The 14840-nt window shown below is 44.4% G+C and overlaps 1 protein-coding gene across 5 annotated transcripts in view; it reads left to right on the plus strand.

The window, feature by feature from the left end:
- The window catches only part of LOC126322757 (uncharacterized), a 672754-nt gene that overhangs the window by 571520 nt on the left and 86394 nt on the right, over nt 1-14840 (plus strand). For 3 of the 5 annotated variants that reach the window (XM_049994581.1, XM_049994583.1, XM_049994584.1), the window contains exons 4-6: nt 51-279; nt 6887-7022; nt 14313-14476. In XM_049994581.1, coding sequence (XP_049850538.1) covers nt 51-279; nt 6887-7022; nt 14313-14476 — 529 coding nt within the window. Of the gene's footprint in view, nt 1-50; nt 280-6886; nt 7023-14312; nt 14495-14840 lie in introns of all 5 variants that reach the window. The other 2 variants (XM_049994580.1, XM_049994582.1) reach the window with 1 other exon arrangement.

A 14840-nucleotide genomic window follows, 5' to 3' on the forward strand; every position in this document is an offset into this window, starting at 1 on the left:
TGCGTGCGGAGCGGTATTCTTATCATGTTACCGTGTTTCGTGTGACGCAGGCACACCCACGACATGGTGGAAATGCTGCACGCAGCGGGTGCCGATGTCTTCCAGTCGTCCATCAGGGCCGCCAACAGCAGTGCCAGCAGCGGTTCCAGCCCCAGCGAGCAGACGACGGCGCCGCCTTCCTGGACAAGGCACACCAGACACCGGCTCATGCTGGAGAGCAACGCGCTCGACCCAGACCCGGAGCCACAGCACTGGAGGCACCAGGGCTCCAGGCTGCTGGTGAGTGCCTCTGTACACTGCCCTAGGCGACAAAATGTGCCCATTACGTTCTTGTGATCTTGGTAGGTGAATATGAGAACAAGGTGGAGACACCGCTTACATCCTTGATCTGGTCCTTAAAATCCGCTGCTGACAGGCTGCCGTGTCTCCTTCGCCAATGCCACCTTTGGAGGGTCATGTAATGAGTCCGATGCTCTCTCAATTCTTGTTCAACTCACCGTTCACCCAAGCGTTGTCAATAGCCCGACACAGAGCGGTTACTTCTTTCTCTCATATCTACTGTGTCAGTGGCAGCGTCAGCAGAGACACCGATAGAGGTACTCAAAGTACCCTCTGCCACACACCGTCAGGTGGCTTGCGGAGTATGGATGTAGATGTACTTAGTTTGATTTAAAAGGCTGAGTGCCCCCTTTCCAGTCCCATCATTAAGGAAAAATTACTGGCAGAAACGAATCAAGCAATGCGAGCGTTCATCAACAGATGTCGAATCGCTGGTACACGTAAGTAAAATTATCTTTTTATACGGCTTTCGAAAATATTGCCAGCGGGCGTTCAGATGGTTACACTAGAATGCCGTGCCGACAACATATATGTTAAGCAAACCCACAGCTGCTGGTAAAACAGATCTTTATTCGACCGAAATAATTACCATTAGATGGCATGAAATTGTTATATTAGTTTATATCCTACCATTGTTACTCTGTTGTCATTAAAGATACAATTATAAAAACTCAATCTGGGTAACGATCGTAAAGGATAAAATGCATCCATATAATTGAGTAGTCTTAATAGTCTCTCAGTTTGTATGTTCCCTACTTCTATGTGCAGTGTAGTGTACGAAGAATTTTTATCTTTTTTTTATTTTTAAAGGTGTGATCGCTCGTAAAATGGAGACCACAGTGAAAATTGAGTGTTTTATTTGCAACATTTAGCTATGCCTTCTAGCTACTTCTATACATCGTCGCCGCTCCGGCTTAGACACCTGTCGTAGCGTTGTACCGACTTTGCAATACCATCGTCGTAGAAGGTAACCGCCTTGACTTCCTGCCAATTCTCCACGCTGGTCTTCAGCTCACTGTCTGTGCCAAATTGCTGTCGTCATAGCCTGCGGTTCACCTGAGAAAGAGATCAAAATGAGAGGGAGACAGGTCGGGACTGTATAGTGGGTGTTCACTTCCTGTCGAAAGCGCTGAGGGAGCTACTGCGATTCAGCTGTAGTATGCGGCCGAGCATTGTCATGAAGGAAGACGAAGCCTGATGACAACATTCCTGTTCGCTTGTTCTGAACTGCGCTTCATAGACGATTTTCCCCGTATCACTTGATCCACTCACTGAACAAGATCATCGGATGATACTCACTTACTTCCCTGATCGCTTGCATGATGAACGTCTGTACTTTCTGCTTTTGAGTTCCAGCACCGTTGCCGCATCTTACTGTCATGCACGTCATTTACATCACGTGGGCTGCATGAAATCAGGCAGAACCCTTCAGCGTGAAGAAACTGAATGACAACACACACATCACATTAGTCGACAGACTCTACACTGATAATCCGAAACCCAGCGCGAAGTTATATGCCGCCTGGTGGCTTTGTGGGCACATGACGCTGTAGCAAAAGTATGTAAGCGGAGTAGACATGGGCGTGGCATCACCCAGGCGTAGATATGGGCTGCAAAGGGGAAAATCCATTGAGGTAAGCGACTTTGACAAAAGGCAGACTTTATTACGCAGATCCTGCGAACGTGTATCTTGAAAACGGCGAAGCTGGTCGAACGTCCACGTGCTACTGTCGTGAGCATCTACGGAAAGAAGTAGGACAGTGAAACTATCACTACATGTTAAATGGTTAGACGTCCACGACTCTTCATAGAGCGTGGGTTTCGGAGGCTTGTCTACTATGTAGAGTAGGATTAGATGGTGATCTGTGGCAACTCTGCCGAAAGAGCGCAATGCTGGTTCAGGCACAATGTTGAACATGGAGCTCCGCAGCGGACCACCACTAACTGTTCACATGTTGACGCAACATCGTCAGTTACGACTGCAGTAAGCGCGGGACAGTTGGGAATCGACCACTTATCGATGCAAATGTGTCGGATCTTCAAGTGAATCATATTTTTGCTAGACTAGGTCGATGGTCGTCTCCACAAACGCCGTCATCGAGGTGAACGGCGGCTCCAAATAAGCAGTGCGCCACGACGCAGGGTGCTGGGAGCATTATTGTGGTACGGGACACATTCTCCTGCACGTGTATGGGATCTGCGGTAGTAATCGAAGACACGCCGAAGCTGAAAACCACCTGCATCCCTTCAACCTTCATGTCTACCCCGACGGAGTTGTCGTGTTTTAGCAATATAATTGTTCGTGTCTCGGTGCCAGAACAGCACTTCAGTGGTTTGAGGAGCTTTATACCGTTTAATTGTTCGTGTCTCGTTACCAGAACAGCACTTCAGTGGTTTCAGGAGCTTTATACCGAACTCACGTTGATATCTCGGCGACCAAATTAACTTGATGTAAATCCTATGAAACCCATACGGTTCGCTATCGGGAACCGAGTACGCAGATAAGCGGCCCGTTACTTACGCGAATTACATGACCTGTGCGTAGACACCCAATGAAACACACCTCCACAAACTATCAACAGACTGTCGGATCCCTGATACGCAGAATCAGTTATGTATTCCGATCCAAAGACGGACAAACAAGCTATTAAGCAGGTGGTCATAACGTTTTGGCTCATTAGTGTATTGCTCTAGGCATCTTTGCGTGCTCGCTGTGCTCTCGGAACTGACAAATGTGACGTTCTGGGCGGGCATTCCAGAGACACAGCGCAACAAATATGTGCAACGTTTCATCGCATTTCCTGTGCGGTTTTAATTTCACGATAGGTCTAACCTTGAGGAAAAACGGTCGTGGTACATACTGACGAATGGAATACCTGATTTTTCGATATTTTCGATGTAAGAACTGGAGATCTCTTCTGCGGCCAGCTCCCGATGAAACGTTACATTTTCTTTAGATTCCAAGCTGTGAACTGCCAACTGCGCAAAATATGATTTTTTAAAATTATAGACGATGTAACATCAACAGAAAGTAATTCGAAATTTATGAAGGTATACAAGTGTGTTTTCCTTAATTTTTAACTCATAACAAAGTAGCCGATGATATTCAAACGTAATCTTACTTCTCTCGGTGATTACCCTATTACTGGACATCGGAAGAGGGCTCTCAAAGTTAGGGCTGTAGACAAAGTGTCCAATATAATGTTTAACGGTAGCCCTTGGGATTCCAACCAGACGACAGCGTTAAAATACTGCAACGTTTCGAAGAGCACCATATAGTCTTTAACAGAAAATCATGAGTATGACAATCATCGAAACTTTGTGGTGTTTCAGTACTAGCTTACAGTTCGAAACAATAGAGCGTTTCATCTGTAGTATAAGCCGTCAAAGTCTAAATTTACATCTGGTATTTTATTTTTCGAAATTAAAAGCGTACGAAATAACTGAGTTCATAGGCATATCATACACCACGAAGATGACGTGCTACGAACGTGAAATTTAACCGGCAGGAAGAAGATGCTGTGATATGCAAATGATTAGCTTTTCAGAGCATTCACACAAGGTTGGCGCCGGTGGCGACACCTACAACGTGCTGACATGAGGAAAGTTTCCAACCGATTTCTCATACACAAACAGCAGATGAACCGGCGTTGCTTGGTGAAACGTTGTGATGTCTCGTGTAAGGAGGAGAAATGCGTACCATCACGTTCCCGACTTTGAGAAAGGGCGAATTGTAGCCTATCGCGATTGAGGTTTATCGTATCGCGACACTGCTGCTCACGTTGGTCGAGATCCAATGACTGTTTGCAGAATATGGAATCGGTGGGTTCAGGAGGCTAATACGGAACGCCGTGCTGGATCCCAACGGCCTCGTATCACTAGCAGTCGAGATGACAGGCATCTTATCCGCATCGATTGTGCAGCCTCATCTCAATCCCTGAGTCAACAGATGGGGACGTTTGGAAGACAACAACCATCTGCACGAACAGTTCGACGACGTTTTCAGCAGCATGCACTATCAGCTCGGAACCATGGCTGCGGTTACCGTTGAAGCTGCTTCACAGACAGGAGCGCCTGCGATGGTGTACTCAACGACATACCTGGTTGTATGAATCGTAAAACGTCATTTTTTCGGATGAATCCAGGTTCTGTTTACAGCATCATGATGGTCGCATCCGTGTTTGGCGACATAGCGGTGAACGCACATTGGAAGCTTGTATTCGTCATCGCCATACTGGCGTATCACCCGGCGTGATGGTATGGGGTGCCCTCTTGTTCTTATTGACGGCACTTTCAACAGTGGACGTTACATTTCAGACGTGGTACGAGCCGTGGTTCTACCCTTCATTCGATCCTTACGAAACCATACATTTCAGCACGATAATGCACGACCGCACGTTCCAGATCCTGTACGGGCCTTTCTGGGTACAGAAAATGTTCGACTGCTGCCCTGGCCAGCACATTCTCAGGATCTCTCACCAACTGAAAACGTCTGGTCAATGGCGGCGGAGCAACTGGCTCGTCACAACACGCCAGTCACTACTCTTGATGAAGTGTCGTATCGTGTCGAAGCTGCATGGGCAGCTGTACCTGTATACGTCATCCAAGCTCTGTTTGACTCAATGCCCTGGCGTATCAAGGCCGTTGTTACGGCCAGAGGTGGTTGTTCTGGGTACTGATTTCTCAGGATCTATGCATCCTAATTGGGAGATAATGTAATCACCTGTGAGTTCTGGTATAATATATTTGTCCAATGAATACCCGTTTCTCATCAGACCTAACAGGTAACTTAATGTTTATGGGGTCTCCTTTTGCTACTGTTACTAATTACAACATTCGGTGAAAGTAAGGAATACGAGTGTGTAGTGGAAACTACCAGTGCGGGACTCAGACACGTATTTGCTGCTTCAGTCGTCTTAACCTTTAGATTTTGTGACTGTTCCTCAAACCCTGACGAAAACTCCTATTTTTTTTCACCTAAGATTTCGGAACAGCACCGAGGGAAACGTGGGCACAGCATTTATAGGAGAACAGTCGGTGGAGGTCTGTTGCCTATTCTTACATAATGACGTGAATCGATTATCTGCACTCAAATGAAATGAATGAATCGATGCGGATGAAATCAGTGTAAGATGGAATGATATCAGGGAGACCGTGGAGATTTGCCGAACCTGCTGTGCAGTGAATGTGTAGTGACAGGACCCGGCAATCCATGTCGCTGCACCGACTAACTGTTGTCCGTCGTATCTGGTGAGGACGGAGTGTTGTGTCGCAGTACTAAAGGTAAATAAGTGCAAGCGTAGTGTAAGCAGTTAGTTTACTGGATTTGTTTCAAATTATTAGGGTGCTGACAATAAAACGCAGCCTTTGGTTCGTGCTTTCTAAAAGATTATTAGTCTGCCATTTGAAGGTTGCTGTTTAATATAATCCCTAGATATGTAATTGAACTGGCAACCTCTAGATTTTATTACGTACCAGGAATCCAAGTGAAACTCGCGGATGTCTTCACACATTTTGTTGTTCAGACTCAACTGACACTTTTTATACTATTTGTATATGTTGCCTGTCCTTTTTTACTCGCCTGCAAATATTCTAGGGGTTCAGACGGCTGTAAACGAAGGAATAATCTCTATAAATATTATGTTATCCTTATTTTCTTGTTGTTGCACCCATTTCACCCTATACGAGAGGAGAGGGTTAGGAGAGGGTAGCACTATGTCTGTCAGCGGCGTAGACATCCCACTCTTCATCTGATCAGTTTGACATACACAAAAGAGACAATATAATTAGAAATGTGAAACATTAGCATAAGTTCTTACGATTAGTAAATGGATTGTTTTTATTGATGGTACTAAAAAAGTATTCTGTGGATTGTATTTTTTTAAATAAGAAATAAAAAAGGATAACACTGAAAGTGGAAGGTCACAAAACGCAAGCGCTGCACATACACAGAAAGTGGGCATGAACTTATAAGGAGTAGACTTAGAACAGGGAATCTTAGATGTTCCTTAAGGTCGACAAATGTCGCTACAAACGAAGAGATAAAGTGGGATGTTATAAAATGACGAGGGTAGATGGGGAGAGGTGGATGGCAGGAGACAAATATTGAGGATTGCTCTGATTGAAAGTAGAGAAGGTAATGAAGAATGAGATTTTATAGGCTGCACGAATATTCATTGTCTTTGAGAGAGAAGTAGTAAAAGTTCCTTTGAGTGACGAAATGGGGGTAAGTGTAGTGTTGTTGTTATGAGCAGTATACCAGGATTGGAAATTAGAAGGAAAACAATATGGTTGTTGGTGTCGAGTTTGCGGATAGTGTAAGATAAACTGAGCTGTGGCAAACATTTGCCAACTTTGGATTCATTTACATTGAGCAAAGGAAAGAATTGTATGCAGACACTATATGTCAGTTCATTCGTAACTAATATCAATACCTACTCGCCGTTGAGAGCCCCGCCCTCTTGGTTGCCGTGTTTCACGCTCCTGGTGTGTGATGTCGAAATACAGCTACTACTGCGTCTTGTGCTAATGTGCGCGTGGTGTGCAGGTGAAGCGCTCCATCGAGGACAACGAGCTGCCGGAGTCCGAGGCGGAAGACCCCGAGGCGGCTGGCCCGCGCCTGTCGCCCGACCTGCTGCTGCACGCCAGGGGATCCGCCGCGCACCATGGCCGCGACGCTGCAGGTACCCGCCACCACGCACCACACACACAGCACACCACCGCGGGGGCAGGGAGGGGGAGAAGCCGCATACAGACGATTATAGCAGATAAGGACTTAAATATTTCCACATATCGCTGCCCTGTCACCAACTGTATAAATATTAATTTTAATTCTAATAACCAACAGCCTCAGTTGCACCGTTCACCTAGAATTTACCTAGGTTTCAGTCGGGATAACCCAACCTTCTTCAGAATAAAAATAACTACCGTTTGTCCATAGTGGACATCGTCAAGCTAAAACTACATATCCATATTGTCAGACGTAAAAACTTACTTGAAACTGCCTCGGCTCGGCCTCACTTCGTGACAGCGATGCGTCAGCCACGAGTGTAGGAGAGTACTCATCTCCTCTTTCTCTCTCTCTCTCTCTCTCTCTCTCTCTCTCTCTCTCTCTCTCTCGCACACACACACAAAATGCACAGACACCTCTGAAAGATTCAGAACAACCGCCAGGAACACTTTGAACTGTTCCACCGTCAGCCATCTTGTTTTTACACCTTCAACTGTTCCACTGTCCGTCATATTTGCTTTTACAGCTGGTAAACAGTGAAACAATGTCAGTGAAAGTGACAGCGACAGCTCAGTATATGGTGTTTGACAGAGATGAAGATGAGGAAAAAGAAAACGTAAGTGAAACATAATGTAAATAGACACACACACACACACACACACACACACACACACACACACACAAAGACAGAAGTAGACAGAAGTAATTAATTTCAGGCACAGAAATAACAATTTTCAAATCGTAATTTTGGCTTAAACAATTTATCTATTTTAAAGTGTAAGTGGTTGCAGATGACAAACTGCGAAACAAAGCAGTCACTGTATGAAGGTCACTCCAAAAGAAATGCACGCTGTTTTTGTAAAAATACCGTTTTCATTCTGCATGTGTGAAAGTTTTACAGTGTGTAGATACATCCTTCCCGCTTGTTTTCAAACTTAGTTCAACCTGTTCCCGTGAGTGACGCCGTCACAGCATGTCTTCAAGATGGCTGCTACACTAGACGTTCGTTACAAGTAACGTGCTGTCATAGAATTCCTCTGCTGTGATAACGAGACAGTGGGAAACATCCACAAGAGGTTGAAAAATGTGTATGGAGACACTGCTGTCGGTCGCAGTACAGTTAGTCGGTGGGCTAGCAGGTTACGTGATGAAAGCAGGCACAGAAATATTGAGGATTGTCCTCGCAGCGGCAGGCCTCTTACTGCACACACTCCAGACAATGTAGAGACAGTTAACGAATTGGTGACTGTTGACAGTCGCACCACAGTGAACGAATTGTCACGCTACGAAGGGACAGGGGAAGGAAGTGTCTGCAGAATACTGAAATTGTTGGCGTTAAAAAAGGTTTGTGCCACGTGGGTTCGCAGGATGTTGACAGTGGCTCACACAGAAACAAGAAAAACGGTTTGTAGTGAACTTTTGAAACAGTACGAGAATGGTAGAGATGAATTTCTTGGAGAATTGTGACAGATGATGAAACATGGCTCCATAATTTTTCACCAGAGACGAAGAGGCAATCAGTGGAGTGGAATCATGCAAATTCACCCAAGAAAAAAAAATCAAAACCACAACTTTTGCGGAAAAGTTTTGGCTACATTTTTTTGTTTGATTCCGAAGGACTCTTGCTTGTGGACATCATGCCAAGTGGAACCACCATAAACTCTGATGCATATGTGACGACACTGAAGAAACTTCAAGCCCGACTGAGTCGTGTTCTGTCACATCGACAAAAGCAGGATGTTTTGCTGTTGGACGACAAAGCACGGCCACATGTCAGTCAAAAACCATGGAATCGATCACAAAACTCGGATGGACAACACTGAAACATCCGCCTTACAGTCCTGACCTGGCTCCATGTGACTATCATCTCTCTGGGAAACTGAAAGACTCTCTTCGTGGAAAAAGGTTTGAAGATGATGACTCCCTTGTGCACGCTGCCAAACAGTGGCTCCAACAGGTTGGTCCAGAATTTTACCGTACGAGTATACAGGCGTTGGTTCCAAGATGGCGTAAGGCAGTTGAGAGGGATGGAAATTATGTGGAGTTATGAAAGTATTGTTCCTAAAGGATGTATCTACGCACTGTAAAACTTTCAAATGTATAGAATAAAAGATGGATTAAAAAAAATAGTGTGCATTTCTTTTGGAGTGACCCTCGTATAAACACAATACATCAGAAAAACCACACCATGTGCTAAAAAGGTATGAATTTATAATTTTATGTATTTTTTTCAAATATCTGTAATTACAATTTAAAAACTGATAGTTACATGTACACAAACAGAAAAGAACATTCTTTATCTTTAACAGCCATAAATTAAAAGCCCACTGAAGGTGCTGCAACTGCAGGGAAACATGTTTGGGTTAAAAAACAAAATTGTGTTTTGCTACAGGCGGACCCTATCCAAAAACAAATGTATTGTTAAAGCAAACACGGAAAAAAGAGCTTCAACCCCAAGATGAAAATAAAGTTTACTGAGTAAAGTTTTAACACGGGTCTGCTACGGCTTAGTCACGGTTAAATTATTTTCTGTGCCGTTCGACATCCACTGCTGGATAAAAGCCTTCGATAGACTTTTCATGAGCTACTAACTTCAGCGATGCTCGCCGTGAGTGGTTTCTAATACGATCTACTCGTCTCTTCTGTTGCGAAGTTTCGGTCTTCTTTTCTCTTTGAATTCAGCAACGACACCCACTGTCTATTAATCACCCACTCCTCTTGTTACATATCTGGCAGAATGCATTTTCTGCCCCAGTTAGCTACTTTACCCATTTGCATGTTTTCCTGTATCAATCTCCTTCACAAATCTCTCCAATCCTCACCGAACAACCATCACCTTCTGAATGGTTTCCACACTTAAAATTTATATTCTAATCCATAGGTCAGATATAAAAATCCAATCTGATTGTATACTTCCAGTGCTTTCGTCCTCAAACATTAAGTAGTTCGAATAAAACAATTTTGTGTCGTAGCTTGCGTCATTGTAAAACAGTGAAGCGACTAAACTGACGTCTTTTCGACCGACCTTGAAGCGATCCTCCTCTGGTTCTGCCGAAAATGAGACCCAGATCTGAAGTATTTAACACTATTGCATGGGCTCCCCATACGCTGCAGATTAGTTTTCAGGTGATAAATGCTATTGGAAGTGATTATTGAATTTTAACGCTCCAGGTATGTGATTCGCTCCAAAAGCGCACTACTCTCTTTTCTCTTGTTTATGGCATACAACTGTTTATCAATATTAATAGCCGACAAAGACGTGTGCTGGTCACATGATCACTGGCAATGATGCCTTACGAAGAATTCGGAGCGGCTAGCGGTCAGCTAGGCCATGTCCTCTGGCATGATAATTTCAGAAGGTAGGCATTACAATTACGAATATCTTAAATTAGAATGCTCAAATAGACAATGTTGTGGGAGACTGTCTGTTATTGGCAGAACACTTAGAAAATGCAAGAAGTGTACTAAAGAGACGCCTGTACTACGCTTGTGCGACTTCTTATTGCGTTTTACTGCGCGATATGGTATCCGTACCACAGAGGATTGACGTAAGACATCAAAAAGTGCTCTCCGCCACACACCCTTGGGTGGCTTGCGGAGTATAAATGTAGATGTAGATGTAAAAACTCCAAAACAGAGGAGCTCGTTTTCTATCAACTCAAAATAGGGGAGACAGTGTCACGTCACGGAATGTGATATGCGAGTTGCGGTGGCAATCATTAAAACAAAGGCGATTTTCGTTTTGGACAGATATTTTCGCCAAATTTCAATTTCGAACTTTCTCTTACGATTGGCGCCCACCTACATAGATAGGAATGATAATCGTCATAAAGTAAGAGAAATCAGAGCTCAAACGGAAAAATTGAAGTGTTTATTTTTCCCACGCGATTTTCCGCAATGTAACGGTAGTGCGTAGCCATTACCAATGCACTATTTTATAGTCTCAATGCATGTCAGTTCCCTGCTCTTCGGGTGTCAGTCGCAGTTCTTTGAATACTCAAGAACTATGACTGACGCTCGAACAACAGAGAACCGACATGCATTGAGACTATGAAATAGTGCATTGATAACAGCTAGGCACTAACCAAAATCTCGATTTGCCAAATAAAACCTGCAGAAAAGGAGGACTGACCCCTGTGCTCTTTAATTTATAAATCAGACCACAGTGTCAGAATGCACCCATGTTCCTAATGAAAGGTAACCTGAGGTAGAAAAAATGGCTTGCATGAACCCTCAACCAGGTACATAATTATGAACTTCAGAGTAATCATGTAGATTTAGAAATAGATACATCACCGTACATCATAGTGTTGAGGGCTGCAGGTTGCGGTCATACAGCTAGTCTCATTTACAGTTTCCACTACCTTCTAGTCGTGCAGGGATCTTCTCGGCGCAACAGCTAATCGTTCTTTCAGGACTGTTCTTTCCTCAGACACGTAGTTGTTTTCCCGTGCGAGACAATCATCATCAAGATCATCGTCTTCAAAGATTAGACCTTTGGGCCTGTTCCACCTCGGAACTGTTCACGCCACCTCTTTAAGGAACGTGCAACAATCCTCTTTCCCGTTCGATTACATCGTACTGCAACTTTAGTCACGCTGTCACTAGACCTAAGTTGGAAATGGTCTTTAGAGTTGTCACTTTTTCAGTTATACTTGTAATGAGTTTAACATTTAGTTTTCGTCTAATATAAGCATTTCTTTTATTGAATATCTCGCTTCAAAGCAGATGATTGGATTCGTCATCATCCCAAGTAATACTCTCCGGATTTCCTGAGTCCCAGACAGAATGTAGGCTATCTTTTTCAGCTGGTCTTCAAACCGTTCTCACAACTAAAGAAAGGAGCAGGGAACATAAACGGCTCGCCAGCCTCCAGTAGCCCACAAATTCAGCGGTGTCCTGAAACCAAACAAAAATGAAATAGGAAGACACAAAAACCTTGGAAAACAAATCCCACTATTGGGATTGCGTACGAGGAGGCTATCGAAACACGGCTACATGAGAACATTATCAACAAGAACAATGGGTCTCAACTTGACTAAGTGTGGGCACTGACAATTGTCCAGCGGAAACGGAACACCGACCACGGTGAAGGCGGAGCGCAACTGAGGACTACCACTCGAAACTCGAGCGCCACCTACCCCCAACACCGCACAGTCCACACGCAGGGTCAGTGGCGGCGGTAGGGTGGGGGGGGGGGGGGGAGGGAAGGAGGGACACCGTAGCATATATCGCACCCACTGGTCCAGGATGTCAGTCACCAGGAGTAACCTGATGAGGGTGCGACGTTACGCTTTCGAAGATTCGTTCTACAACGATCTATCAGTCCGACTGCATGCCTAGGGGACATTCATGGAATATGTGTACCAGTTACGGGCAGTTCTGTGCACCAGTTCAAGCGAGTTCCAGGCTGTGTTGGAATTGCCGTACGAGTAAAACAAAATATCAACAGTTAAAGACAAAACAGACACCTCACACAGCATTCTTCGCTTCATACTGAGGTGACGTGATGACTCAAGAAAGGGCAGCGTGTACTATTAGTTGGTGGTGTAAATATGATTAAATTCAAATTAGTTCGTTTATTATTATTATTATTATTGCTCTGTCTCTTGTTCATACTGGAAAATAAATCGATACTGCCTCTTGGGCTGTTTACGACTGTAATTTTTATTGTTATTATTATTGTAATCAGTCAAGTTTCTTGAAACTTCACACGCATACACTCAGGGTCGCTGATGTTAACTGTATGTTAAGTCACGAAGCACACTACAATGCTTATTATAATTTCTGTTCGAACATAACACTGCGTTCGCAGTCGTGAACACTGGTGAACTTTCCTCTTGGCCCAATATTCCTTCACTTCTATACTGCGTTGTTGCTATGACTAGTGTTGCGTGTTCTAGCTTTTAATGTCTGTAGAAAATGAGAGTTATTGATAAAAATTCTGGTCCGTGTCACGGTAGGACCTATTTTCACAACATATACATGTAACTGAACAGACTTTATGCACTTAGCGATCACCGAGCGAGGTGGCGCAGTGGTTCGCACACTGGACTTGCAATTCGGGAGGACGACGGTTCAATCCCGCGTCCGGCCATCCTGATTTAGGTTTTCCGTGATTTTCCTAAATCGCTCCAGGCAAATGCCGGGATGGTTCCTCTGAAAGGGCACGGCCGACTTCCTTCCCCGTCCTTCCCTAATCTGATGACACCGACGACCTCGCTGTTTGGTCTCTTCCCCTAAACAACCAACCAACCAACATAGCGGTCATCGTTTTTCCTCTGGAGAAGATGTTGAAGATTCATGACGGGAGTCTTTGCCTATCTGTCTAGATTAAATGGTGATTCAACATGAGATTCCCGTTTCTCATAACTGCAGTGCTGCTATTTGAGCGGACAATTGCACCTCTATACGTATCTCTTTTTTTAATAAGGCTCGCAAATTTCCTCATAGAACCAAAAAGACAACCATCATTTACTTCTAATCTATGTACACACACTGCAAATAATTTTAAAATACAGGAGGGGGATTCTTAGCATTGTAGCGAGTGTTACATTTTCTTCCGGTTCTAATTTATTACGAAGCCCAGGAAGAATGACTGCCTAAATTTCTCTGTGCGTGCTATAATTAGTGTAATCTTGTTTTTTCGGTCCCTATATGGGCGTCGTAGGTGGGAGGCTGAAATACATGGCTTAGCAACTCTGGAAGCAGGCTTTCGTGGCGGCTCTGTCTTCAAGTGTCTGCCAATTCACATTTTTCAGCATTAAGCCGTAATGCTCTCTTGTGAGTCAAGGAAACCTGTTATCATTTGTGCTGCACTTTTTTGATATCCACTGTTAGTGCTATGTGGTGAGGGTCCCTCACACGTGAGTGTTATTCCAATATGGAACACAAAAGTATTTTTGTAGACATTCCATTTTCTCGGTATTATTCTAATGAACCGATGTCTGACGTCTGATTTACCTAAGACTGGGTCAATGCACAATTGAATTTCATACTCACAAACGTTCTTAGGTCCAAGTACTTTTTTGAGATGAATAATTCTGTTTGTGACTCATTGATGTTGTAGTCATAGGAAAGTATTTTACTATGTGGAGTTCATACTTTTGTTTTCAGAATATTTAAAGCAAATCAGTGAACAGCCGATAAGATGGAAAATAAGTATTAGAGTTACATACTTGTAATATACTTGTTCGCTGTGTACAGGTGGAGCATTAGTGTGACACACTTTTATTTTGTGCAGATGCAAACGGCGACATTATACCGCTACCTGGAGGTGGCCACGGCAGCGGAAAGAGGGGCCGAGGCGGAGGTGGGGGCGGCGGGGGCGGTGGAGGCGGGAAGCGGCGGCGGGGGCGCGGCAGGAAGCACGGCCGCAAGGCGCGCAGGAGGCTGCAACAGCAACAGGTGCGGCTGCAGCTGCAGGTGCGCCACAGGTGGCTAGCGCGGCTGGCACTACCGGCACAGGAATGCGTCACATTGCTCCACTGACAAGGGGAGCTTACACCCAACGGCTCACCGAGTTTCGCAAGTTTGTGGGCAACAACATGGGAACACCACAAACACACCACGTTACCTTGCCTAATACGGAAAAGCGTTCGTGTTCAAAGCAGTCGCCAGTCCTCTCAGAATGGATAAATACAGGTCCCGTGTCGATTTCAAAGGAATTGTATGCTGTTCCCGCGAAATAGTGACAAGTTGAGATATGGATGATGGAGGTAGATAGCGATCACGACCCTTCTCTAAAATAGACTACAAAAGGCTCAATAAT

Source organism: Schistocerca gregaria, chromosome 2 (assembly GCF_023897955.1).
Source record: "Schistocerca gregaria isolate iqSchGreg1 chromosome 2, iqSchGreg1.2, whole genome shotgun sequence".
Lineage (NCBI taxonomy): Eukaryota > Metazoa > Arthropoda > Insecta > Orthoptera > Acrididae > Schistocerca > Schistocerca gregaria.